We start from the raw sequence: 26,472 nt of genomic DNA on the forward strand, positions 1-26,472 counted from the left end.
TTTGAGTTGTAAAGCTATTGTATTTCATTTTCTTACATGAGTTATATTTGATGCTACTTGCTAGCAAAGCAGGTTAAATCACCATGTCAAAATAAAACGTAGGTTTTACATGGTTTGTTGGGGGCCTCTTCTAGAATTTCATTAGGGTATCATGGTACAGTATAACTAAAGCCTTTTACAAATCCTAGCATAGGCCAAGGTGCTAGTTGGTTACGTAGTTGAAATATAAGAGTTCCGTTTCCACATTCAGTCCATCTGGAGAAAGTCCCCTTATCAAGATTAGTATCTGTTCTGATTATCTGAGTCAACTTCTATTTCAGTTGTCTGGAGAGGAATGCTATAATAGAGACAGAGGATCAAGCTTAGGCTAAAGCGGAAAGTTTAGGCTCTAATTATTTTCAGTAAGGACATTTACAAGAAATTTAACATATATGCTCATTTAATGACCCCACACACACCTCAACGAAATCACATAAAATCAAAACTAAGTCTGAGGATTTTAAACTAAAACCCACATGCAATTACCCTATCTGACCCCCTCACCTTTTTTTTTTTTAACATCAAACACTACTTTCAGACTCTTTGCCAAGTCTTTCCCTTTTCTGATTTCTAGTTTCCTGATTTAAAAAATGAACAAAAAAACGACCCACTAAAACAAAATAACCCACCGCACCAAAAAAAAATTTCTCTTTTAGGCCTAGTCCATTTTTAGATCTATCTTTAGAAAGAGAGAGACTTGAAGACGACTTTCCAGCTACTTTACCTTGGAAATGAACAGTGTTGTCATGATAAGAACGAAGGAATCTTAGAATAAAAGAATAATTAGTTTGGATTGGATTTCAGGAGGTCATCTAGTCCAACACCTTAGTCAAAGCATCACCTTAGTCAGTGATGGACTGACTTTGTTTTTTCAAAAGCAAGGTAACACGTGTGAAAATCTAAAGTCACAAGATGCCTTTAAGCTCCTCTTGCTGCTTTCCATAAAGGTACTGTTTGATGCTTACTGAGTGAGATGTCTCTCTCTGCTTCTGGCATTTTTTTTAGTGGCTTCTAAAGTGGTTGTTTTAGTTTATCAGAAAGCATATGTCCTAAAAGCTGAGTACATCCTGCCTCTTGTTGGATGGCATAGCATGTGAGGGTCCACCCGGTATATTGAGACCTTTAGAAACATAATACCCTTTGGTTTTCAGGCTTGTCAAAGATTGTTTGGATGAGATTTTTGGTTAAAGGAATATTTAGTTTAGTCTATCAAAGTAGTGTTCTAAATATTCAGTTACAAAATTAGAATTAGTGTAAGTTAAGATGATGAAGTGCATCACATCCTTGATGTGTCTTAGTCTTAACTGCAATCACAACTGCTTTTTTTCCTTCCCAGAGCATTAACGGGTCGTTTAGGTCTGCAGAGCAGGTAGTACCAAATGGCCTCCTATCAGAATTTGGATTAGGAGAACTAGTGTATTGCTTTGGTTTTATATCTGAATACATGATCTCAGTCTATAAGGAACTGCTAACAAGTAATCTTTTAAGGGGTTATACTCCTGCACCTATTTCACGTAATGTTGTCAACTGAAGTGTAAATGTTGCCTTGGTAGGGATGGCAGACTTTTTGGGTAGCAATAATGCTAGCTGTAACTGCTTGAGATTATTAGAAAGAGAAGATTGGTAGAAAGAGGTACTATATTATTGTTAGAACACCTTTTTTTGAATGTGTTTACTGTCTACTTCTTTCTTATTTTTTTTTTCTATCTCAGGAAGTATAGTTGAATACCTAATGCTATAGAAATATACCATTTCCTTCCCTTCAGAAGTCTGGCCTGTACTTTATACTTGTCTTCTGCTAAGTGCTACCTGTTCTTTCTAGGTCAAGAAATCAGTTAACTCCATATGCAAATCATATGTCTTAAGAAACAGCTAGAATGCCACTTCCTCACTTTATAATTCCAACTATGTCCATCCTGTTGCTTTGAATTTGTACTTACGAGTGTGACAAAATCAATGAAGTTTGAGGTAAGATGCTTAAATTCCATAGTACCTTTGGGTTTCTCTTCAGTTGACACTTGATTTGTAGTTGACTTCTTCACAAGCAATTTCAAGTCCTCTATTTATCTGACATGCTAGACACAGCTTGGTTTTATATATAGTCTAATACTGCTGTCAGTGATCATTCGAAGTATTTACTAAAATAAATTTGAAGTACCTCAAACATTGAGGTGGTGTTGTAGTTTCTTAGTGCAATTTTTCAGTTTAACAAAATGCCACGATATGCTAAGAATGAGGTGAAAATTGATACCTTCCTACCAGATGGAAAGGTGCAACAGATGTTCAGTCATACTCTTTAAACTTGTCAGACAATCCTGCAGGGCAGATACTTAATGTTTGTGATGTACAATGCTACAATTTGAGCAGAGTTAGAAAAATTAAGTTCTGAGCACCTTCTTTGAGGTCTTATTTCTGGTGTAGCAAAGTGCTGTGCTTTTCTGTTTAGTGTCTTGCTTGTTATAGGGAGGTTGAACATAGTAGAATAGTAACTCAGTACCATTTCCACTAAGCTGAACAAGGAAGTTTTCATCAAGATCAGCTAAAAAAAAAAAGATCTGTAACTTTGCAAGCTGATCACTAGAATTGTAGTATTTAATCTAATTTTGCTCAAGTAAAAAGACCATCAAAAACCCCTGGGTCGTACTCGTTAACTTTCAGTCTGGTAAGTAAGTAGTGGCTCTTGGATGTAATTCAGTTGAATGTCTTGTCACTGCTGAATGACACTGTCACTCTCTGATGCCTTGTTGAGTAGTCCAGCCAAACACCAATCACTTGCATTCAGCAATGTTGAAATGGAAAGTGAGAAACTGAGGTCATTACAGGGCTAGCTGCACAATTACTTTCTGGCATGACAACACTTCTATAAGATATTTTTGTGTGTCATGATGGTTCTTTCTTGCCTTTGTGTTGCAGGATGTTGTTCCCCTTTGCACAGGTGCAATTATTTTTTTGAGATGCACTGTAAACTTGATCTGTGTTTAAAACCAAACATTTATCCTCTCCCTTGCCCCTCAAAACCCCTCCTACCCAATCCCTTTTCCAGCTGGCATGCATGACCCCATCAGCCTCTTCATACCGTAGGGAGAGTCATGGACAAGTAGGTTGCTAGCTTAGGTGTTTTGTTTAAGAGTCTATAGCAAGATTGCATGAGTGTAGGTTTTCATGCCCATAGATGTTCTCATCACATTCAAAAACTGATCTGCTAGCTCAGTGGCTTACCTTACATCATTGGCAGTGACCCTGAATTTCCATAGTCCTTGCACAGCATTCATTGTTTTAAACTGAGCCAACTGTGGTAAAGAGATTTCAGGGACAGTGGGCTAGAAGTTGGTGAGGAAGAACAACAACTGTGTGACTTGAAGGGAGAACTCTATTTCAATTTTATAAATTGGTCTGTGAAATGTATCAAGTCATCCATTGACAGATTCAGAACTTAAGTATATATATGTGGGCATATCTGTCTATGTGTTTGTGTGTATATGGTGGGCTTTTTTCTGTCACTGTTCTGTGTAGACAGTACACATGTAGGCACAAAGAGTTACAGTAGATCAGAAAGGTAAAGCTTAGTGGTATTTCTAAAGTCATTCCTAGTTCTGTGTATTCTGGTTTGTGATTCCTCAAATTCAGTCCTCTCTACACAATTTAACCTCTTCTACGAATACAAGTGTTCCCTCAGCGTTTGTTAAGAAAGAATATCCCCTTCAAGGTTAGAATCATAGAATCATGGAATGGTTAGAGTTGGAAGGGACCTCAAAGATCATCTAGTTCCAATCCCTCTGCCGTGGGCAGGGACACCCTCCACTACACCAGGTTGCCAAAAGCCTCATCCAACCTGGCCTTGAACACTTCCATGGATGGGACATCTACAACTTCTCTGGGCAACCTGTTCCACTCCCTCACCACCCTCTGAGTGAAACATTTCTTCCTTATATCCAATCTAAATCTCCCCTCTTTCAGTTTAAATCCATTGCCCCTTGTCCTATCACTACACGCCCTTGTAAAAAGTCCCTCTCCAGCTTTCCTGTAGCCCCTTTAGGTACTGGAAAGCTGCTATAAGATCACCCCAGAGCCTTCTCTTCTCCAGGCTGAACAGCCCCAACTCTCTCAGCCTGTCTTCATAGCAGAGGTGCTCCAGCCCTTGGATCATCTTTGTGGCCCTCCTCTGGACCCACTCCAGCAGCTCCATGTCCTTCTTGTGCTGGGGACTCCAGAGCTGAATGCAGTATTCCAGGTGGGGTCTCACGAGAGCAGAGTAGAGGGGCAGAATCCCCTCCCTTGCCCTGCTGCCCACGCTTCTTTTGATGCAGCCCAGGATACAGTTGACTTTCTGGGCTGCCAGCGCACATTGCCGGCTCATGTTGAGCTTCTCACCCACCAGCACTCCCAAGTCCTTTTCCTCAGGGCTGCTCTCAATCCATTCTCCGCCCAGCCTGTGCTTGTGCTTGGGATTGGTGGTGATGATTATTACATTCGTCTTAACTGGTGAGTCAATGCTGAAAATCTTCCTTTGCTCTTTGCCTCTGTAACAGAAGTGTGCTAAGTCACATTCCTTATTGTTCTACTCCAAAGATGGTTAAAGGGAGAGAGACAGACAGATGCAGAAACAGAAATGGCAATTTGCTTTTCTTTTAAAATACTACATCTGAATTGACTCAGAAAGGAAGAAGCTGCTAAATAAAAATTATTAATAACCATAGCCAGCAGGCTATTTTTCAGTTGCGGTTTCAATATTAATTTTAAGGGCAAGGTATACATTACTGGTGTTAACTGCTAGTACTTTACTTTAGACTTAATGTGTGTCAGTGTTTTATTTCAGAGAAGTCACAATAAGTAGAAAAAGTAAAATATTTTTCTTGATGTTCTGAGTTTGGCTTGATAAAAGACTATACAATATTAGGCCTTTGATTTGTGTAAATTTAAGGTTTCTCTGTTCCTCAAAGTGACAGTGTTGAAACTTCCCATTAATGTGTTGAGACTGACATTGCATGGTAAGGTAAGAAAAAAATCCATTAAACTGAATCAAAATGCTGACATTTATATGGCTCTAATTATCAAGGGACTAAAAACTCTGATCTACCATTTTAACACTTCTGTTAAAAATGCTGTTTGACTTAGTGCATGCTCTGTGAATACTGACTGCATGCTTCTAAATGTATAAATGAGCTGCAGATTTGTGCTCAGGTCTTTGGTTTAGACTATCTCTTCTAGAGCAGAGAAATGGGTTGGTTTAATTTTTAGATTAAAAAGTACAAAAAGTATTTGAACATGTGTTCACTTTAAGTATCTTAAAATAAGAGTATTGCTTTTAAATAAGGAAGATTCCTCAGCGACCAAAGTACTATAAGTGATGTTAATGCCAGATATTTATATCAAAAGGCAGCTGCCTTTATCTTAGTTAAAGCCTGATATCAGGCTATTGTATTTTTGCAAAAGCATCACATTTGGAATCACTTAAATATGAAAATTTTCTACAAAGCTTTTCTTTTTAGCAGCTAAACCATGACAAAAGCCTATTTTATCCTATTTTCCTACAATCTTGGAACACTTAACATAGTAAATGAAAATTAAATATACTAAGCTACCACATTTGTTACATGCTGAAAATAATTCATTCTAAGGTTCAAAAAATAAATTAGTGAACGTGATTAATTCCTTTTGAATTACAACATATGTATTATTATGGTATGCATATGTAAACTGTAGTGTATTCCTGTTATCTCTGTTTAAAATAATTTAAATACTGAAATCTAGTGGTTCAAGATGGATAAACACACAGGCAAAATGCTACCATCACCAATCCTTTTTATTAAGGACAAAAGAAAATTGCACATAATGTCACACAGCACAACATTCCAAAATACTCAAATGTTAATTTTAGAATCTTTTCTGCTTACTTCAGTTGTGAATCTGTCCCAGCAGATGTGTACGACCAAAGTGTGTAATTAGAATGAGAAAAAGCTACCATTTTTATTTGTGACTCTCATACTTTGTCAGCTTTAAGCACTTCTCAGTAGGTAACATAGTTCACTACCTCCGAAGATATTCAAAGCAGCAAACAGTAATGTGTAATATCTGTACTGCTCGTGAAACAAGAACACAATGAGAAGATTGTGTCCTCAGTGCCGTGAAAACACCAGTGTTGAGTTGGTCACTTTTTTCCTGAGCGCTGTAGAAATGCGGTTTTCAAAATTAAGGGCTAATCTGAAGTCTGGTGCCACCCATGCACCTTCAGCTGCTCTTTGCTTATGTCCTCTGACAATAACTGCTGCCTAATAAATACTGGGTTTGTCACATTCCTGAAGACTTGCACAGTGCATTTGGGGTTGGTTTTTTTGTGTGTGTGCTCCAGGCCCAGATTGTAACGTCTTTAAAATGACTATTAGTCATGTGTTGGGGGAAACCATACTCCGAGGACGTGCCTTTAGAGTATGCATTAGTCTGTGCTGTCGCACACTGCGATGTTGAAGATCTTGTTGGATGTAGCATCTCTGAACACTGAATCATTTTTAAGAAGGCTTCTCTTTCTCTTTGTCTCTACTCATATTGTTTCCATGGTTTTACCGTAATTGGTATGTATGTAACCAGGAGGTTTTCAGCTTTTGTGTTAGTAGGCTTATGCGCTGTCTACACTGTAATCACGAGGCGTAGCTGTAGTAGCTAGAGAGTGTACTTGCCCTACCTGTTGTTCAGTTGTGAAGGTGACAGAATGAGTTCCATTTGTTCATGCACTGTAGAGCAGGTGACCTGCGATCATGCTGGGTTTACACATGTGTTGTGTTGGAGTCCATGTTGTTAATGATTTGGTTGCTCTTACTGCCTGAGCTAGCTACATGAAAATTAGTTTGGATATATGTCTTTGTATACTTCAGTCAGCTTCTGATGATGTAGAAAGAGCCACAATAGTCAAAGACTTGGCTATTGTTTAGAACAGCCTTCTTCCAGAAAGATGCCTCTTCCTGTATGCCTGTCTTATAGGGAAGAATCTACACAGGGGAGCATGCGAAGGATAAGTTAGTGAAATGAAGAGTAATGAGAGATACTAGGACATTGGAATTTATGCTGAAGCCATGGAGGGAATAACTTAATTTTCTTAATAAAAATCATGCCTGGTTTTTAATTCTTGCAAAGGTGTTTATTTGACAGTTTCAGACATACAAAAGGAGAAATTTGCAATATTTTTTCCTAGCTGTGCATGTGGAACTCCTCTAGATGTTACAATTTTATTTGTTGCTATTCAGTTAGATTTTTTTTTTCCTTTGGGCGTTATTAAAAAAAAATAAGTCCCTTATTAACTACATGTATCTCAAAAATATACAAGGGAAACCAAACAATCCTCCCTCTCCTTAAAATAAATACTATAGAATGATCGTCATCTGTATTTATTATCCAGGTGAGAGAGACATTTGAGAAAATACTTAGGTGGTTTGTTTTCTTAAAAAATTTTGCATTTTAGTCTCTGCCATAACAGAAAACAAGTAAAGCTGCTTAAGAGTTTATGAAAAATTGATGAAAGGAATTAATAAGATATTTTTCATTTAAAGATTGTTCCTCATAATAGATGTATGCATCATATAATTGCCCCTTTGAAGGGCATGGCTCAGAGCACACTGAGATGGTGGAAAGATAGTGTCATAAGGGACAAAAATAAGTTGTTAAATCTATTCTTTCACCCTGTCTTCTCTGATTCGGTTGGTCCTGCTCAAATGAACAGACTTCGAATGGAGTATTTCTAGCATCAGCTCTTTAATATTCATTGTCATTTGAATACTAATTGTTAAATAATTCCAAAGTGTTTTCATAAATACTACAGTACTTTATTATTGAGCAGACATTTTATTTCTGTTTTAGTACCAGCAAAATTAAATAGATGCTTTCAGTTTGGTCCTTTATGAACAAAATATAGATAACTTTGTCTCACTCTTTTCTCTGAATCACATTATCAGTGCTACTAGTCAGTGGTGACTGTGCTGAAAGAGGTGTTTAGTAAGAAAACTTGGTTGCTTAGCAATGAACATAATGAGAATTAAAATTTTTAAGCTGCGGTATATATATTTCTGAGTTATAATATCTTCAAAACAGAAATTGGTAATAGCTTTCTTTTCTCTCCTTAAGTGTGTGTTCATATTCAGTTGTCTTTGGAGAGAATATAACTCATACTAAACAAACATTAAAATTTCAGTGATAGAATTTATTGTTTATGATCTGAGATGAGCATGTATTCCGTCTTTGAGAAAATTTTGAGGCACACTAACTCATTTCTCAATTTTGTAGTTATCAGCAAAATCAAGTGTGACTCAAATTGTTTATGTTTTTTTAATGTTTGTTCTGGTTTTGCTTGTAAGTGGATTTTTTTTTTGTTTACCCCTGTGTGATAGCTCCTTATGCATCTATACTAACTTCAAAAAGTATACGGTATAAAAAATAACAAAACAAAAAAGTGGAAAACTATCTGCAAGGATAGTTCTGTAAACTGATTATTAGTGGTTTTTACCGTAACTTTTTTCTGTGCATGTAAGGGCAAAGTGAGCATAAAGGCAATGAGATAACAGAGAATTCTCCATGGATCACCTATTGCTTCCAGAAATAGAGCTCAACTAAGATATTCCTGACCAAAGACTTTACCTGAAAGCTGTCATTTTAATCTATATGATGCATGAATTTCAAGCACTAGATTTAATGTAATCCATAGTTCACCGTTGTACTATTCAGTCTGATACTACCCTGATAAAGACATACCACGTTTGCAGGCTAACTTTGTATGCAGAGTTGAGATTATCACTTTATCTCTTCACTTCATCCTCTTCCTCCCATCCTTCCTCCTTCTGTAAAGGATCCCAGGGTCTCATCACTGTTTCCTTTCAGTCTTTATTCTATACCATATTGGGGAGTTAATTCAAATGGCTTGAACAGGTTTTCTAACCTATTTGACAAAAGTTGCTTCTCCAGATATTGGCTTTGTGTGCTGGTTGTTTAAAGAAAATGGGGAAAATCTCATACTTTTCCAGAAGTTACATATTGTATCTTTTTTGATGGAAAATCTGTGATATATCTTGGTAGAAACGACTACAGTTGATACAGACAGGACCTTTTGACTTTTAGTGCTTCCCTCACAAGATCCTAGATGGATATGAAGAGGAGATTTTTATAAACCACTGTGATTTAGTTCTTAAGTACTTTGAAGATGACTAGAGATTTATTTCTTTTTTAGCAGATTTTTAATTCCCATCTCAAATATTTGAAAGATAATGGTGATCATTACATCACAGACCAAATATTTTTCCACTGCTATGCAAGAGAGGGATGAGACAGCTAAAATTTCCCTAGTTAGTGGCTTTCAACCAAAGGCTGACATGAATGAAAAGAAGTAGGTGTTTCCATAGTGTGCTTTCATAACACATCTACCAATCTATCACTAGCGACTAAAGAATAGTAAACCACAGCACAGGACTGGCAGAGAGCAGTCTTTCTAGATACACAATACTGCTTCCTAACATGGGTTTTATCTGAGCCACTTTCTTTGTAAATGCGACAGAAGTGAGTATGCCAGCATCAGTGATAGCAATTGGTCTTAGAATTATTATTTTTTTGTTTAAATAATTTTTGAATTCAGAAGTATTTAGATCTGACTATGATCAAACTATCTTCTTGTTAAAATAAGATCTTACTTTCAGGGAAGGACAAAGGAAATTTATGATAAATTGTTTATATTATGTTAAATAACAGAAAACTCGAGATGTGTATGTGGAATTGAGACAATGGAACATAATGGTGAAATTAGTTTATATGCAAATAAGATATATTATTTTCCAGTTAAGAAAGAGGGGGAAAAAAATTGAAGGCAAAACCTGTATAGTTGTCATTTCCAGAAAAAAAAAAAAAAAAGGAGTTGAAAAATCTAAAGGTGGAAGTAATAGTGCTACTCAGATTATTTTATTACTATAAAAAAAAAATCATAGTCTCTTTAAGTGAGTCCAATTGATTTAATTTCCAGTTGGGAAGGAATATATTTTGCTTGTATCTTAAATTGATATTTAAGTGTTTATAAGAGAATGTGAATTTGGTCCTCCAAAAATTAGTTTAAATAGATTACTTCTGGAAAATCATTTGTTGAAATAAAACCGATGGAGAAGTTAACAGTAAATTTGAAAACCTAAACAAATTCCTTTCTCTTCATCATGCTTTCAAGGCTATTTCCAATCTTAAGAAACTTTGGCTGATCATTCTTATGAGATTTCCACTGGCAAAAGGGGTAGGATTATTTACTAGAGGTGGAAAAACAGGCATGATAAGTTTAACAAAAGCAAAAAACGTTCTTGCGACACTACGCTTAAAGAAGTTGTCACAACTTCAGAAAAAGAATTGAGATCTTTAAACTTGAACCAAGAATCACAGTTCTTTGTCCAGTGCCAAAGCAGTACAGTGTCATGAATTGGAAAAAAATTAGTCTTAACACAGGTATTGTAAAGTTTTCCTTAGTTGCAATATTTTGTAAGCTGAGGGTGCAGTGTGTTGATGACCTGTTTTTTTAATCTTTTATAATTTTTTATATCCTTTGTTCTAGTTTTGGCAAGGTACAAGGTTATACATGAGACCTAATTAAAATCCATTCCAGATTAAGCTCATTAATACATTTATGCTGGCAAGTACTTGGGTTGTAAATATACTGCTATTAGTGCTATGTGAGAGAAAATCATGTCAAATGAAATAGCAAGTACTGTAATAATAATGATATCTAAGTATTTAGAGAGATACTCTTTGAATGCATATATTAAAGAACAGGAAGTATCTAAAACTAACCTAATCTAAGTCTAACCTAAACTTATCGACATTGAAATTTCCATTCAAATGCAAGGAAACTGTGTTTTTGTTCTATACTGCATAAAGGACTTAGACTATGGTTTTTCTTTATTAAAAACAGTGTTGATTGACTCAAAACTTGTCCTTTTAGGGTTTTTTAGATATAAGTGATTAGCATTTTCTTTAATTAGCTTGATTTCCTAAGGAAACTAGGATTTTGAACAGCCCTCTCTTCATGCGTGTGTGTTTGTGTTTGCATGTATGTGCATCACAAAGAGTGTGAACAAGTGAGAGTCATGGCATTTGGCACTGTTTGGAGTAATTTTGAGACCATTAATGGTTGTTGATCAAGGTAGCCACCTTTGCTATGTATTTTTCTTGCTTACTTTAGAACCTCCCAGTTGTAGCTGAAAATCTTGCTGTTCATATTCATCAAAAGAAATTTTCACTCAAACTCTGCTTCACATGATATGAGAACTAGGACTATATTTTAGAATATTCTATTTTTTTCTTCTAAATGTGTTTTTTTTTTTTCACTGAACAGTTAATAGTGACAGTAATTCTCTCTTAGCCACTCTTAAGAGGTCACAAGTCAATTAAACAGAATATAAAAGATCTTTACCCCAAAGTAAACAAAGCACACAAATAATTAAAGTTTTAATCTAAGATATTTACCTAAAATTGCTCATTTGTAATCACACTTAAAATACCTAACTTTAGTAGGTAGGTACTTTCCAGTGTCACTGGAAACATGGGTTGAAGTTCATTGTATTCTGGATATATATTTACTATCTCCACCAGTGTGTAAATTCACCACAACCAAATGAGATATATAACTAAAGAGCATAAATTAGAGTGCAGTCTTGTAGAATGTTACTGTTTGGCCTGTTTAAGGTAATTATATATTACTGTGTAAATGACTCACAGATTAATAATCTTTGTTTCACTTTGAGACAATTTTAGGATTTTGTTGGTTTTGTTGTAGTTAGGCCAATAGGGACCTGCCTTAGAGATCCTTTGACATTTTTATGGTTTTGCTTATCAAATTTTACCACTCTTTTAGACCTGTTGTTCTCTGAAATACTCCCGTAGGCAACACAAAACCATCATTTAATGGAGGGAAACAGTCAAGCAAGAAGGCTTTCTGAGATGAGTGGTATATGAGGGTCTAGGATTTTCAGCATCTTATTACTTAAAAATGAAAGGATATGAAAATTCAGAATGAATAAGCTTTGACTTATGTGCACACTGGTGATTCTTTCATTTTTCTTTTGTGGCTTATAATGCTTTGTAAAATGTCCGTCTTGTTTTTCAGAAAAAAAAAAAAAGTTTTCATTTTAAAGATACTTTTAGTATGTGAGATTTTGTTTTTATGTTTATTACATTTGTTTTACATCACTAAATTAACATATTCATGCATGTTAGCATTTCTGTTATTATTCTCTTGATTTCAGTATCTACCGAACTTTGTTTTGTGGAAAAACTTGAAATTCTATTTTTAGGAAGAAAATCAAATAAATACTAAAATGAACAATGTCAGAGATGCTCTTCTTTGAGCTACACTAGACACAACTTTCCCCTTAAGACAGAATCTAATACTTATTTTCAGTCCCTAGTTTTGGCATTGCTGTACATCAAAGGAATTACACTGCTGTACATTAAGAGAGTATTTCTCCTATTGTTTGCTGGTTTGGTAGACCACAGTATTTCTTGGGGAGATAGGAATGACATTTTTATAAAGCTTTTGAATACAAATGTATTTGATAATGTCCTGTATATAAATAATTAATGTACTTGCTTGAGTGCTTTTGCTGTTTTGATGAAAATTTTGTCGTCTTTTAATGCTTGCTCATAGCCTGAAAGAGTGGAACAGACATGACAGGAGATGAAAAAGGTGCATGAAAGAGATATAAATGTATTCTTAGTTATACTAGTGCACAACAACTCCCCAAAAACCATACATTATACTTTAGATTTTTTAATATTTATTTATTTTTTTTACTTCTTTTTGGGTGCATGAGGCGCTTATTAGGAAAGGATGTCTTTGACCAATCTCTGTTCCAGTGCCAAAGTCCTGTCTATTTTGTGTCACAAAAATTCTCATAGGAATCCTGGGAAAGAGCTTTTCATGAATCCACAGCTTACATCTACAGCATTCATCAGAGTACAAAGGTAACTGGCTTTACTGTTAAAAGCAAAAGGTACATTGGAAAACTGGTGTCAGTATGAGGTCTTTCTTCTGTGTTTGCTGTTTAAATCCAGGATCATGCTTCTCGTGCCTCTTCAGAATATATCTTTGCTGACAGAAGTCTCTGTAGTACATGTAGCTTTAAAACTGTGCTATTTCAGAAGTTTGGTACCTTTTCATTTTCCTTTCAGTCTTTCTTCTCTTTATCTGTAGTTACATCTAAAAGAGGTGTCTTTAACAAAAGCAAGATTTATCAAAATGAGAAAATGGATTTAAAATAAATTATTTCATCAAGACTATCATTATTTTTCGTTACTCACACTGGATCCTGCATTCTCAAGTCTGCTCTTTTACAGAGGAGAGAAGAGTGGGACTTGCAGCTTCCTGAAAGTAGGCCTCTAGCTAATTACTTTGGTAATCAATTTTCTCCAGTTGCCTGCATTTACATGTAGGTTTTAGTTTACCATTTAATTTAAAACATGCACTGCTGTAGGTGCAGTTCCTTTTAAAAACTGTTTTCAAAGGCTCCATGATGTCATTTCAGCCCTTCACAGGTGTTGTGGTTTAGCCCAGCCAGCAATTAAATGCCCAGGGAATAGGGAAGAGAATTCAAGGGGAAAAGGGAAGGAGACTTGTGGGTTGAGATAAAAACAATTTAATAATAATGTATTAATATATATTTGTATGATGATAATAATATATACAAACAAGTGATGCACAGTGTAATTGCTCACCACCTGGTGACCAACGCCTGTCCCATCCCGGTAAATGATTCTGAAACGGATAAGTCTCAACACCACAATCCCAGATGAACGAGAGGCCCAAAAAGAGAGAGAGAGCAAGCACTCTGAGAGTGAGAGACTCTGGAAGAGCAAAGGCCCTTCTTTCCAATCAACCCTCATCTATATAGTGGGCATGACATTGCATGATATGGAATACTTCATTGGCCAATTTAGCCCTCAATCCCGAGTTCACATCATACAAGGTGTTGTGGACCCTTTGTCTCAGCTACACTCCCCCCAGCCTGCCGTGCTCCTGCACACTGGCAAGAACACGGCAAGCTGAAAAGTCCTTGAGGTCTCAGTACCAACTATAGACATCGGTGCACCATCAACATTCTTCTCATAGCAAATCCCAGACTAAAACCAAAACACGAAGCTCTTCTGGCTGCTAAAAAGAACTAACTCTGTCCCAGCTGAAACCAGGACAGCAGGTCACTTGAATCTTCTAGTTGGTCAGACCTCTCACTAGAATTCCTTGAACAATTTTTCTTCAGGTATAAGACCAGAATTATGAATGTCTATCCTGACTTTCTGACAAAATGCAGTAATATCCATCCTTAATTTTGGAATTTTCAGTGCAATATGTACAGTAAACAGAGCACAAGATGTTTGTTGTGTGAAACCTTTGTGTGTTTTGTTATTGACCTTCACATGTCCTGTGGACAGCTTGCAGTAAACTTGTTGGTTCTGATAGCAAATCCTTACAGAAAGAGACTGAAATGGTTTATGTTAAATTTTATGCATATTGGAACTCCACTCAGTTGCTTCTGATGTAGACAAGCTGTTCCTGCAGTAGAAGGCTGTAAAGATAGGTTTCTAGTGAAAGTTGGTGGGTCACCCTTTTCTATTATCTTCAAATATTACTGAGCTATTCCATTAATTCCAGCTGTAAGTTTATTGTGTGAGAGGTGTAATTTTTTTTGTATGCAGAGTAACTGGGGGAGGGAAAGAGAGTTTAATTAGTGATTAAAGAGGCAACGTAATTATATGCTTTATTATGATCAATTTTTACACAGAAATATGAATGACTAGGGACCTCTACTGACTTGTAAACAAAATCATTGTAGTTGAGTATTTCACAGCATTTGTCAAAAGCTTTTTTTTTTTTTTTTTTTAAGGAACTTCATGTTGATGTTGTTTATGCCAGAACATAGTAAGCAAGGGAAATTAACTCCAGCCTCGTGTAAACTTTTCATTCGCCAACATGATGCAATTGAGTATGAATTCCAGGTGGCTTTGGAATTGAAAGAGGACTGAGCTCTCTGGCTGGAAGCTGAACGTGATGACGGCCTGGTCTATGGTAGGGAAGCTGAAAATGGAGAAGAGACACTCCAGAGAAGACAGAAATGTGGAACAAGATGCTGGGGAATGCAGTGCCGAATCTGAGGAATGGACGAGCTCAGAAAGTGAACCTGAGCAACCGTACTTCAGAAGCAGCTGTAGCAATACTCAGTGGAGAGAAAAGGAGGTTTCTACTAAACCACATCGGCCACTCTGTCGGTCCCCTTGTTTGGATCGCCCAAGTTTTTCACAGAGCAGTATCACACAGGACTTGAAGCTAGACGAATGCAAAACAAATTTGGACAAAGAATACCAAGCTAAAATGGATTTTGCCTTAAAGCTTGGATATGCAGGAGATCAGATCCAGGCTGTACTGAATAAATTGGGAGCAGATGCGCTCATCAATGATGTTCTGGCAGAGCTTGTGAGACTTGGCAACAAAAGTGAATCAGAGGGACAAAGCAGTGCCAGCAGTACCACTAGTACTCTGGTGCCAAGAGGCCCTTGCCCAAAAGAAATAGCAAGCCCTGAATTGTCACTTGAAGATGAAGTTGTGGATAACAGTGATAACTTGAGGCCAATTGTCATTGATGGAAGCAATGTGGCTATGAGGTGGGTCTCTCTGTCACAACATTTGAAAAGAATAAATCAGTAAAATATTTATGAGAAAAATCAATATCGATGGCAAAGTCATTTTAAGTCGTGTAGTATATTTACATTGATAATACATCTTTTTTATGGACTCTTTAGTCCAGGCTTTTAATTATGCTGTTACTCCTTTACATGTAATCCATATTCCAATTGCCCTCCCCTCCTTTTCAAACAAAGTTCTTTCCTCACATCTTTTGTTCTAGCAATCTAGCTGTAGTGGGCTTTCGTGTGTATGAGTTTAATTAATTAATAAGTCCTTGAACAATGTTAAAAATACTTTTCTTTAGGGTATTTTAGGGTATGGACTATGTAAATACTAGGGTATTTAACTATGTTAGGGTATTTGAGCTCCTGCTGATCAAGCTTGCTCAGAATTAAAAGCAATTTAGTTGTGTCAGTACAGGGATATGCATGAGCTAAACATGCTCACTCACAGAGCTATGGTGCTTGTAATGTACATGTGTGTGCACTTGGCTGCTTGGGTCAACACTAACTCAAGAGATACCTGTCCCATCCCACTTTAGAGCATATTTGTAGAGTACACAGTTCAACTAGCCCATGATTTGCTTATCATTGAGAAAGTATGATTTTCTATGAGGGAGTTCGTTACGCAGTCTGTTTAGTGATCAGTGATATCAAGATTTCTTCAAGTAGTGTTTGCACAATAGAATTTCTTTAGTATCAGCTTTCTGCTCTGAAAGAAGTTATGATCTGAGTTTTTTTTTTCAATGTATTAAGAAAATTTAGATTTTTATAGGTGTATTGAGTACTCTGAGTTTTGAAATACATAAACCCCCTCAAATCCTGTAAGAATATTTTATATACAGGATTTTCCAGTGCCAAGTTGTGGTTACATCAATCCCAAAGATATTTCTGTAAAGCAATATCACCAATATTGGATTTAACTTTTTTCTTTCCTTTTTCCCCTGTGCCTGTTGAATTTGCATTCTCTGTACTGCTTGAGTTACTCCTGAGCGTAACGTGGCAGCGACTGGAGAAAAGTGTGTGTGTGTACTCTTACTATGGCATGGCTTAGAACAGATGCTTTATTTATAGATTCATAGAATCATAGAATTTCTCAAGTTGGAGGGGACCCGTAAGCATTGAGTCCAACTCATAACAAAATGCATATGCATCTGAAAATTTAAAAGGAAATTAAATTATGTAAAATCTGAAATGTACAAAAATCTAAAGAAAAAGGCTTTAGCAACATTGTGGCTTCTGTATTAATTATTTAAGGATTTGAACTACGCTGGTGATCCATAGGCCTCAGTTATACAGATTGTATTAGATCTGTCTGCTTTTGGTCTATTTCAGTGTTACGGAGGCCTTGCCTTTACAGTAAAATGTATATGTTGTAACTGAAAGGTGGTTATATGTGGAGAATGGGACCGTTTCCATTTTCAGTATTGAAATTTTCTTGAAGTAAACAGTTTTGGGGGATGCTACACAGAACTAACAGCTTGGAACAGGACGGTGCAGCAGCTGGATGCCGCTTTGAGTACAGCAGCAAGCGGAGCACCCAGCATTATACAGCACCACAAAGCTCCTTAATTACAGCTGAGTAGGTGGATTGCCCTCGGACTTCAGGGCTGCGATAGCAGAGTCCTCTCCCGTGTTTTCTTGCAGCGCTGCTACCTACACCCCTTGTGTTTTTCTAATAGGCAGCATCACAAGTGCACATGGCCCCCCTTGCCCTTACAGTGCTCTGTAACCCTCCCTGACACTTTTTCGTGGTGAGGATCTCATTCCTCAATATGACATCACTGATGTGATTCAGTTAGCGCTTTTAATTAATATAGAAGTCTCTTCAGAAATAATGACTGGTAGGTGCCAAACTAACTGGGGAGCATCACTCCTATGACAGTTGATGAAAAATTGCAGCTGTGTTGAGAAAGGGGGGGAAATATTGAATTAATACACTTTGAAGAGTGTGCATCAATGAGCATAGCATTGACTTACTAGTCTATACTTTTCAAATGCAATTCTGGAAGTCGTTCACTGTGCTAGCCAAGCTGAACAAAGACGAATGAGTTATTTTGGGGTGGGGTTTTGTTTTGTTTTGTTTTGTTTAAGTAAATAGGGCAGACCAATTTTTTTTTTCCTCAAGTAGTTACAAAATTGTTTGAAAAGAACCAGAACCCTTGGTTTTTATTATTAAATTATATGCTGTAGCAGCAGTATATGCACTTTGTTTTTAAGACAAAGAAAATGTTGGTTTGAAACTAAATATGAAATCCAGCCATAATGGAAAGATCTGTGCATGTCTCTTACCTGTGTAAATTAACTACTAAAGACATTATAATTAAATGTCGTTTTCTCTTACATATATGCTTATGTATTATTCAGGCATTCCTAAACTATTTCCTGAGAGGATTTAAAACCTGATTCTTTAGTTCACTCTGTTTAGGAAATCAAGATAGGTGCATCCATGAGGTAGACTGAATAAGATCATAATTAAGATTTGCTAGTTTCTATCAAACCTCTAATTTCTTTTTTCCTTTGCAGAAACTTCTTAGGCCATTTAAAAAATTAAACTCCTTTATCTGAATTGTGTGCTATTTAGAGACTCCTGTGTGTTTCAGAAAAAATATTTTTCGTGGGGGCAGGGCTTAAGCAACTTTGAGAGAGTTATTTCATTCCCTTAAAAAGTCCTAATAGAAGATGCGGACCATTTAGTATTAGTGAAACTTTTTTTTTTTTTTGAAATCTAGATGTTTAAAAGCACCTATCACCCATGACAGCCAGCATTGTTAGTTCATTCCTTTTTTGTTATTGATAACTTTTTATGGTACTATTTAAGGTCAGCTCGATTTGCTGGGGAAAGTGGTATTTTTCATTAGCTCAGCTAATAGAATGAAAAAGCAGAAAAACTTCATGGTTTTGGGATTGTGAAATTTCACCATTTCTAGAGTTTTAAGTAGCAGTGATGCTGTAATCTTAATAGCTTGGACAATTGTCTTTTTCCAATTATGTAAGCTGGTCTAATAAAAAGGTTTAACTATCTTTACAGACTTTGTTTCCCTTACATCCTTAGACCATGGCAGCTTTAGGAGAAAACAAACAAACAAAAAAACCCCAAAAAATCCAACCAATGAAAAAAAACCCAACCCAAAACCACTGCAACAAGAAAAACCAAAACCAAGCATAACTTTTGTCCTTGTTTCTAAAACTTTTGCATGTTCTTCAGCCATGGGAATAAAGAAGGCTTTTCCTGCCGGGGAATTCAACTAGCTGTTGATTGGTTTCTGGAAAAAGGACATAAAGATATCACTGTGTTTGTACCTGCATGGAGAAAAGAACAGTCTCGACCTGATGCACCAATTACAGGTAACAGATCAAGATTTTCTTTGACGCCTTAGTTAAAAAGAAAAAAAAAAGTACTGTATTAATAAGACACAACCATTTCTGATGGGTACTACGTACTGGGCTGTGGATGTGATGTTGCACAGTGATGTTGCACAATGATATTGCACCCGTTTGTTTGAAAACAACAGTTTCACTGGTGAGGAAACAAGCATTTAAGTATCTGCACCTGTAAACAATGCTGATTGTTTGTAACATTACTGGATCGTTTCAATGCTTTTGAGAAGTAGTAGTTATAATTTTCACATTAGCAAACATTGTTAAGTATATAGGAACTGATTCTTAGTTCCTGGGTGAGTATAAAATCAGTAGTATCAGGCCAGGGACTTATTTAGTAGTATAATTTTAAACATTGATGAGGCAGCATGTGTTTTGACCCATAGAAAGTACTTATGTTTTACTCTAGACTAACACGAAGGGTACTGTAATACAGTAACGACAGAGTTCTTGATGTTTTCAGGGAGATTGAGTAAAGGTACATGGTTGTTTACAGAGCAGCAGAGTGGTTATGAAGCTTGAATATTTACCCAGTGCTTTGAAACCTCAGAAATAAAATGGCACTCTGCATCTAGGTATTTTTAACTTATAATGGGGACTGTATATGAACATAATTACAAATGCTTTGTCAGAAAAGAAGGCAAGAAGTTTCATATTTCAGAGGCTGCATTCCTTTCTTTTAGAAGCTGCTCAACTAAAATTATTTTACAGATCAAGAAATCTTACGTAAATTGGAGAAAGAAAAAATTCTTGTTTTCACCCCATCTCGAAGAGTTCAGGGAAGAAGAGTAGTTTGCTATGATGATCGATTCATAGTAAAACTTGCTTTCGACTCAGATGGCATCATTGTATCAAATGACAATTATCGGGATCTTCAAAATGAAAAACCAGAATGGAAGAAGTTCATAGAGGAGCGGCTGCTAATGTATTCTTTTGTGAATGACAAGTATGTTTTCTTTCTTCAAAATTAAGGGAATTTACTAATTCAGAATCCTCAGTAAAAAGTAAAATTCACATTTCATTTCCTTCTCCTTAGATTTATGCCTCCCGATGATCCTTTAGGACGCCACGGTCCAAGCCTTGAAAATTTTTTAAGGAAAAGGCCAGTTATTCCTGAGCATAAGAAACAACCGTGTCCTTATGGTAAGTGCCTAAGTCAGACTGATTTGTTGTATTCAAAAGTAGGTAAAGCAAGCAATTAATGAACATCTTGTCATTACTGGGAAAAAAAAAAAAGCCATTTTTCGTTTTGCCATCCAAGCACTATATCTATTTTTATACCCTTCATACACATATTATAAAAAGGATGTAACATAAAAATAAGGATTACCAGATACCTTGTGGATAACACAGCTTTTTGCTGTTTTCTTCTGGCTTGTGTTCAAGAAAGGAGATTTGTAACTACACAAATTGGGTTAGAGCTGTTTTGTTTTATATAGCATTGAGCATGTTGCGAGTATTGGAATCACGAGCCAGTAGGAAGAAAAGTGATGTGTCTTCCCTTGATGCAGTGATATATGTGAATGCAGGTAGCAGCCTGTGAACGCCTGTATATACAATATATGTAATTATTCCTTAGGGAGTTAATATAGAAATATTACTATTGAGAAGTGGTGAAAGATATAAAGAAGAAAGATAGTAACTGGTGGCATTGATTAGCATTTGGTTTATTTAACCTTGGAACACTTTTCTTCCAGGTAAAAAGTGCACCTATGGGCACAAATGTAAATATTACCACCCAGAACGGGCAAACCAGCCTCAAAGGTCAGTAGCGGATGAGCTTCGAATAAGTGCCAAATTATCTGCTGTGAAAACTATGAGTGAGGGAGCCTTGGCCAAATGTGGCACAGGGCCATCCAGCTCCAAAGGAGAAATCAGTTCTGAAGTGAAACGCATTGCCCCAAAACGTCAGTCAGATCCAAGCATTAGATCAGTAGCTGTGGAGCCTGAGGAAAAGTTATCAGTAGCCCGGAAGTCTGAGGCCAGCTCTGTCCCGTCTCTGGTTTCTGCATTAAGTGTACCAACACTCCCTCCACCAAAAAGCCATGCAGCTGGTGCATTAAATACTCGTTCTGCAAGCAGTCCGGTGCCAGGTTCCTCACAGTTCATGCATCAGAAATCCTCACTGGAACATATGTCCAGTGTGCAATATCCTCCTATACTAGTCACCAACAGCCATGGCACCTCAGTTAGCTATACTGACCAGTATCCCAAATATGAATCATTGGGGGACCATGGCTATTATTCCTTACTCAGTGATTTTTCCAACTTGAGCATAAGTAGTATCCGTAACACAGATTATTACGGGGCTGATATGGACCAGGGGATGTATTCTAGAAACTCAAGCCCCTGTCCTGACAGTTGCTTAAGCCATACAAGTAATGATTCTTATTCCTCTTACAATGACTTGTATCTGGGTGTAGCAGATGCCAGTCCAGAAGAAAATATGAAGATCCACAGACTGCCATCGCAAAACCGTCTTCAGCCTTTTTCCCATGGTTACCATGAAGCCTTAAATAGAGTTCAGAGTTATGGAAATGAAGAGCCTAAGCAATCCCTTCGCAAGCAGTCAGTTTCCCACTTAGGCCTACATGCCCAGCATCCAGTTGTTGGAGCACGGTCCAGTTGTCCAGGAGAATATGCTGTGCCTCAAAATGTTCACCCATCAACTGCACAACCAAGCCGTGCCTTGGTCATGACAAGAATGGACAGTATTTCTGACTCACGGCTTTATGAAAGTAACCCTACGAGGCAGAGAAGACCACCTCTCTGTCGAGAGCAGCATGCTAGTTGGGATCCCTTACCATATGCATCAGACTCTTACACTTATCACTCATATCCATTGAGTAACAACCTCATGCAGCCATGTTATGAACCTGTAATGGTAAGAAGCATGCCTGAGAAGATGGAGCAACTCTGGAGGAATCCCTGGATTGGGATATGTGGTGAGCCACGGGAACCACATATCATCCCAGAACATCAGTATCAAACATACAAGAACCTCTGCAATATTTTTCCTCCAAGCATTGTCCTTTCTGTGATGGAAAAGAATCCCCATATGACAGATGCACAACAGCTGGCAGCTATGATTGTTGCCAAATTAAGAACAGGGCGTTAAAGCATTACAGCCTCTTTTGGATAAATGAAATGTGAAGTATATAGGACCTGGAGGAAAACTTGGATGAAAAAGGAAGGGGCCAATCTACTGTAAATATTTTCTACTAAAATAGTATAAAATTCTGTACACAGTAGCAATGATATATAGGCTGAGGCACTATATAAGAGTTGATTGTATTGTAAATTTTAAGATTTTAAATATAGGGATTTTTAATAGTATTTTATAGGAAATGCATACCTTGCTGCATGGATAGCTCATTAACAACTCCAATGTCACATTCAGTGTCTCAAACGTGTTACTACAAAACTATTGTTAGCAATTATATTGCATGTATTAGTGTAAAATTTCAATTTGCTTATAAATACCTAATCGGCCTTTAAAAGTACATTCTATACCCACTCAGATGACTTTTAGGGTTTCAGCTTTGTCATTTGACACTGCCTACTGGCATATTATAAACATTGAAGAAAAAGTAAACTTGACAAAAATGAAAATACTCAATTTGTAAAAGGAAAAACTGATTTCAGCTTTTGAATGTCAGTTGGTACTTAAATTTCAAAACCGTCCCCTGAGAGTATCTATTACATTGTCCAGTACGTTCTCTCAATCCAACAGAAGCCAAATACTTTTTTAGATTAGGACCAAAACATTAAGGAGTGTGGAGGCATGAGCGCCAGTCACTAAACTAAAAGTTTAACTGTAGCTTTTCTCTTCAGAATTGCGTCTCAACTATGCAGTAAGCAGCTGCTGGCCCAAGTGACTAGACAAGTGAAAAGTAAATTGGCAGTTTTATGTAAATTGGATTACTTGACTGGAAGCAGCAGAAACTGGATGTTAACATGGAAGTTCATCAGGAACTACAGCCCTTCCTCTGGGGGTGTTTGAGTGAGCCTAATACCCAAGATGGCTGTACAAGATCAACTTGAGAAGGGGCTGGAGGGGGAAGGCTGCATCTTGAAAAGAGATGCTACAGCTTGGGTTTGCGGCAAAGCTGGCCTGATTTTTCCTCTTCTGATCCACGCAAAGGTGTGCATTTGCCTCATGAAGGCTTTTAGAGTTCCTGTTTCAACAGGTGAGATAAAATTTTGTGTGGCGTTGTTTTGCGCAACTGGTATCTTGCTCAGGGTGGGAACCTTTGTAGCTAAATGTCTCCAAAAGAGGCGTTTATTGTTTTTTAAGCTGCACTGACTGGACGCCCTTTTTTGAATCCATTGTATATTTCAACATTTCGAACCATTACTAACTCGATACGTCTCGAGCTAGAACTTGTTGACTTCTACTGTAGTTTTTTTCATGAAAGCTGAGAAGGCCTGGTTTATGGCCTTTTGTTTCTTCATGAGAAGGTGTGACACTGCCTAAATGTTTCTTACTGTGAAACACACAGAACGTGAGGCTGCAGTCAGGGTTGTTTCTGGTGGTTTGATAACGGCTTGCATGCTGCTTTCTAGTTATCTGTTTGTCTGAAACAAAGTCATATCATTTCCTCCACTTGCGTTACTGTAATGGTTGGTTTGACTCATAATATCATTTGCAAAATATGTTCCTGTCATATAAAAACAAAAACCCAAACCACCAACAAACCACAACTGCAGGTGCAACTACAGTTAATTTACTGATATTTGCTAACTATATCATTCCACATAGGGTAAATATTCTTGTGTTGGTACAGGTAACATATAATATAATGACCATGTCATTATGTATTTAAAAGGAGTTAACTTGAAGGTGATTCTGTATTTACGCTTGGTGTTTAAACTTAAAGTTTTAATTAGTTGGTTATCATCTCTGTTAATGGGGAAAAAAAATCTTCAAACATTTATAATAGTTGGGAAAAACAGATTTAACTCTTGACCAGTTTTCAAAAACATTTCTTACTAACTTGCATTTTATATTTTTAATTTGCAATTAATTCTTACTCTCTTCTCTTGCATGGTATAAGCAGCTGAGAGCAATGCCTCAAATAACCAGAAATGACCTTTTGTTTGTTGATACAAATTGTATCTCTTTTTCTTGATTGTATAAAAACTGTGTATAAAAAAAAATAAATCTCTAGATTAACTTCAGTATTACATTTTCACCAAAATGTTTGTGACACCATGTGTCACAGGGAAGTAGCCCATGAGTAATTATGGATCTTTTTTATTTAAAATGGGCACTTGTAGTTTATAAACAAACAAGGACAACTTTTCAAAACCAGTTTATTATGTGCACAGATACTGTGTGTACACCTCGAAGCATTACATAGTTATCTTTAGTCTATTTATTAAGCAGATACGTTCTTGCACTAAACTTTATGTAAAAACGTTGCTGTTAACTCATCTGCATGTGTTTAAAATGTAACAATATACTTGCTATAGACCTTTCTGGATTAATTTATAAATTATTTAGGTATAAAATGAAGTTTATTGTGCACTCACATTTTCCATCTTGCATGGAATTAAATATTTGTATGTAAAAAATTTTTGTTTCCTTTTTCTCCAATTATAAGCTATTTTAAAAGCGATTTAGTAGGTGTGTTTGATGTTTTCTGGGATGGAAAACTGAGCAGAAATTTCTGTATGAAGTGTTGGGTGGTTTATGGAGATACTCATCTTTGTAGGATTTGTCTAGTCGTTTTAATTTTCACTAACTTTTGTCTTACTGATAGAATAACTCCTTTTTAAACAATGGGAACGCTATGCCAATACAAACCCAGCATACTATTTCCCTAAGGCACTTTGAAGGCAAATTGTCTTTTTCTAAGAAGCTGTTAGCATCCATCATGCATAGAGTTACACAATGGGCTGTGTAGCCTTGTGGAAATAATTTGCAAATTTTGTGCTTGTTTATTCCTCCTCAGAGGTAATGAAATTTTGTACGTGATGTAGTCTTTCCTAGTCAACTACTTTAAGTGATAATTCAGTCATCTGCATCTGTTTTCAGATATGTTTACAAGTCAATTCAGAATACTGACAGATTCATTAGTCTTCAGCGCATAAGCTTAGATTTCTTCTTACATGGAAGAGTTGATCTTACTAACACCTGATCATAACTGTCTATATTGTAAATATAAGACTTTGTATAAATGCTCTTTTTGAGAGCATGGTATTCAAATGTTTTAAAACTGTGAGATAACAGTTCTAGAAACTATATTTTAATAAAATCCATGAAATTACAATTCTAGGTGAGAAAAAAAAAGTGGGAAGGTAAGATCCTGGCCTACTGCAATCAGCAAGAGTTAAGCAGTAGACTTCAGTGCTTTACTGGGGCCAGAGCGTTCTCTGGGAGTTCTGATTTACTGATCTTTCATCTTTAGCTGTATTATTTTCACATAATTTGTTACTTAAAAGTGTATAACCTTAAATTCATGAATCGAAAATCAAATGCTTTATGGGATGTCAGTTTAAGTTATTTGATGTTTTTTGTAAGAATTACATGTCAGTAATATATTAAATTGTACCTATTGATGATTTCACTACTGTTAGTCCTGTCGTCATATTGAGCTGAAGTAGCTGGCTTTATTCATTCGTAGAATTAAACATTACTGTTTAATTGTTGTAAAATTTTATAAATCTCTTTGGGTTTTTTTGGTTGACCCAAATATAATGTAAGTCTTAATGACAAAATGAGTGAAAATGGATGTTAAACCAGTATGTGGTATTCGTAAATGTCTGTAGTAATAAGCATGCACTGCTCTAGTTGCTGCTGCATGTAATTCACTCGCTAGCATGAGTGTTTAGCTTTTGTAAAAATGCTTTAACTGTAAATTTAAAAATAGAAGGTGTGGGTATAGTTGCTTAGAACAAGCAGAAGGATCTTAATTAAAAACAAAACAAAACAAAACCCAAAACAAAACACACACCCACAAACTAAAATATCTATTTAGGGGAGTTCTTCTCTACATACTTTTAATACCAGTTAGCTTCAAATCACGAATTTTGGCATTTTGAAATTCCAGAACGTGCAAAAAATCTGTCCAAATAATTCAGTTAAAAAAATACTTGGTGACATGCATATATACCAAACCACAAACAGGAACGTTTCAAGGGATGTATTTTGACTACAGTAATTTTTAAAACTCCATGCTAACGAGAAGGAACATGCACCACTTCTGCAAAGCTTTGCTCCACAGAGTTGAAGTTTTACTTTATCTTGACTTGCCAAAAGTTTACCTGAAGCATTAGTACTACAGGACTCATAGTAGTCAGATTAATAGATCTGTCACTATTATTTCTATGGCGAGTGTTCAGCTTTAATACTCCTCTTTTATGCAC

At 36.4% G+C, this 26,472-nt stretch overlaps 1 protein-coding gene across 4 annotated transcripts in view; it reads left to right on the plus strand.

Moving 5' to 3' along the window:
* ZC3H12B (zinc finger CCCH-type containing 12B) overlaps window positions 1-26,273 on the plus strand; it is a 28,448-nt gene extending 2,175 nt beyond the window's left edge. For 3 of the 4 annotated variants that reach the window (XM_086619847.1, XM_086619848.1, XM_086619849.1), the window contains exons 2-6: window positions 14,925-15,699; window positions 18,929-19,068; window positions 19,813-20,047; window positions 20,138-20,244; window positions 20,799-26,273. In XM_086619847.1, the coding sequence (XP_086475973.1) occupies window positions 15,089-15,699; window positions 18,929-19,068; window positions 19,813-20,047; window positions 20,138-20,244; window positions 20,799-22,219 (2,514 nt within the window). In that variant the 5' untranslated portion in view covers window positions 14,925-15,088 and the 3' untranslated portion in view covers window positions 22,220-26,273. Of the gene's footprint in view, window positions 1-12,823; window positions 13,009-14,924; window positions 15,700-18,928; window positions 19,069-19,812; window positions 20,048-20,137; window positions 20,245-20,798 lie in introns of those variants that run through there. The other variant, XM_086619845.1, reaches the window with a different exon arrangement.
* Window positions 26,274-26,472: the final 199 nt, after the last annotated feature.

Source organism: Tauraco erythrolophus, chromosome 13, assembly GCF_009769465.1.
Source record: "Tauraco erythrolophus isolate bTauEry1 chromosome 13, bTauEry1.pri, whole genome shotgun sequence".
Taxonomy (NCBI): Eukaryota; Metazoa; Chordata; class Aves; order Musophagiformes; family Musophagidae; genus Tauraco; species Tauraco erythrolophus.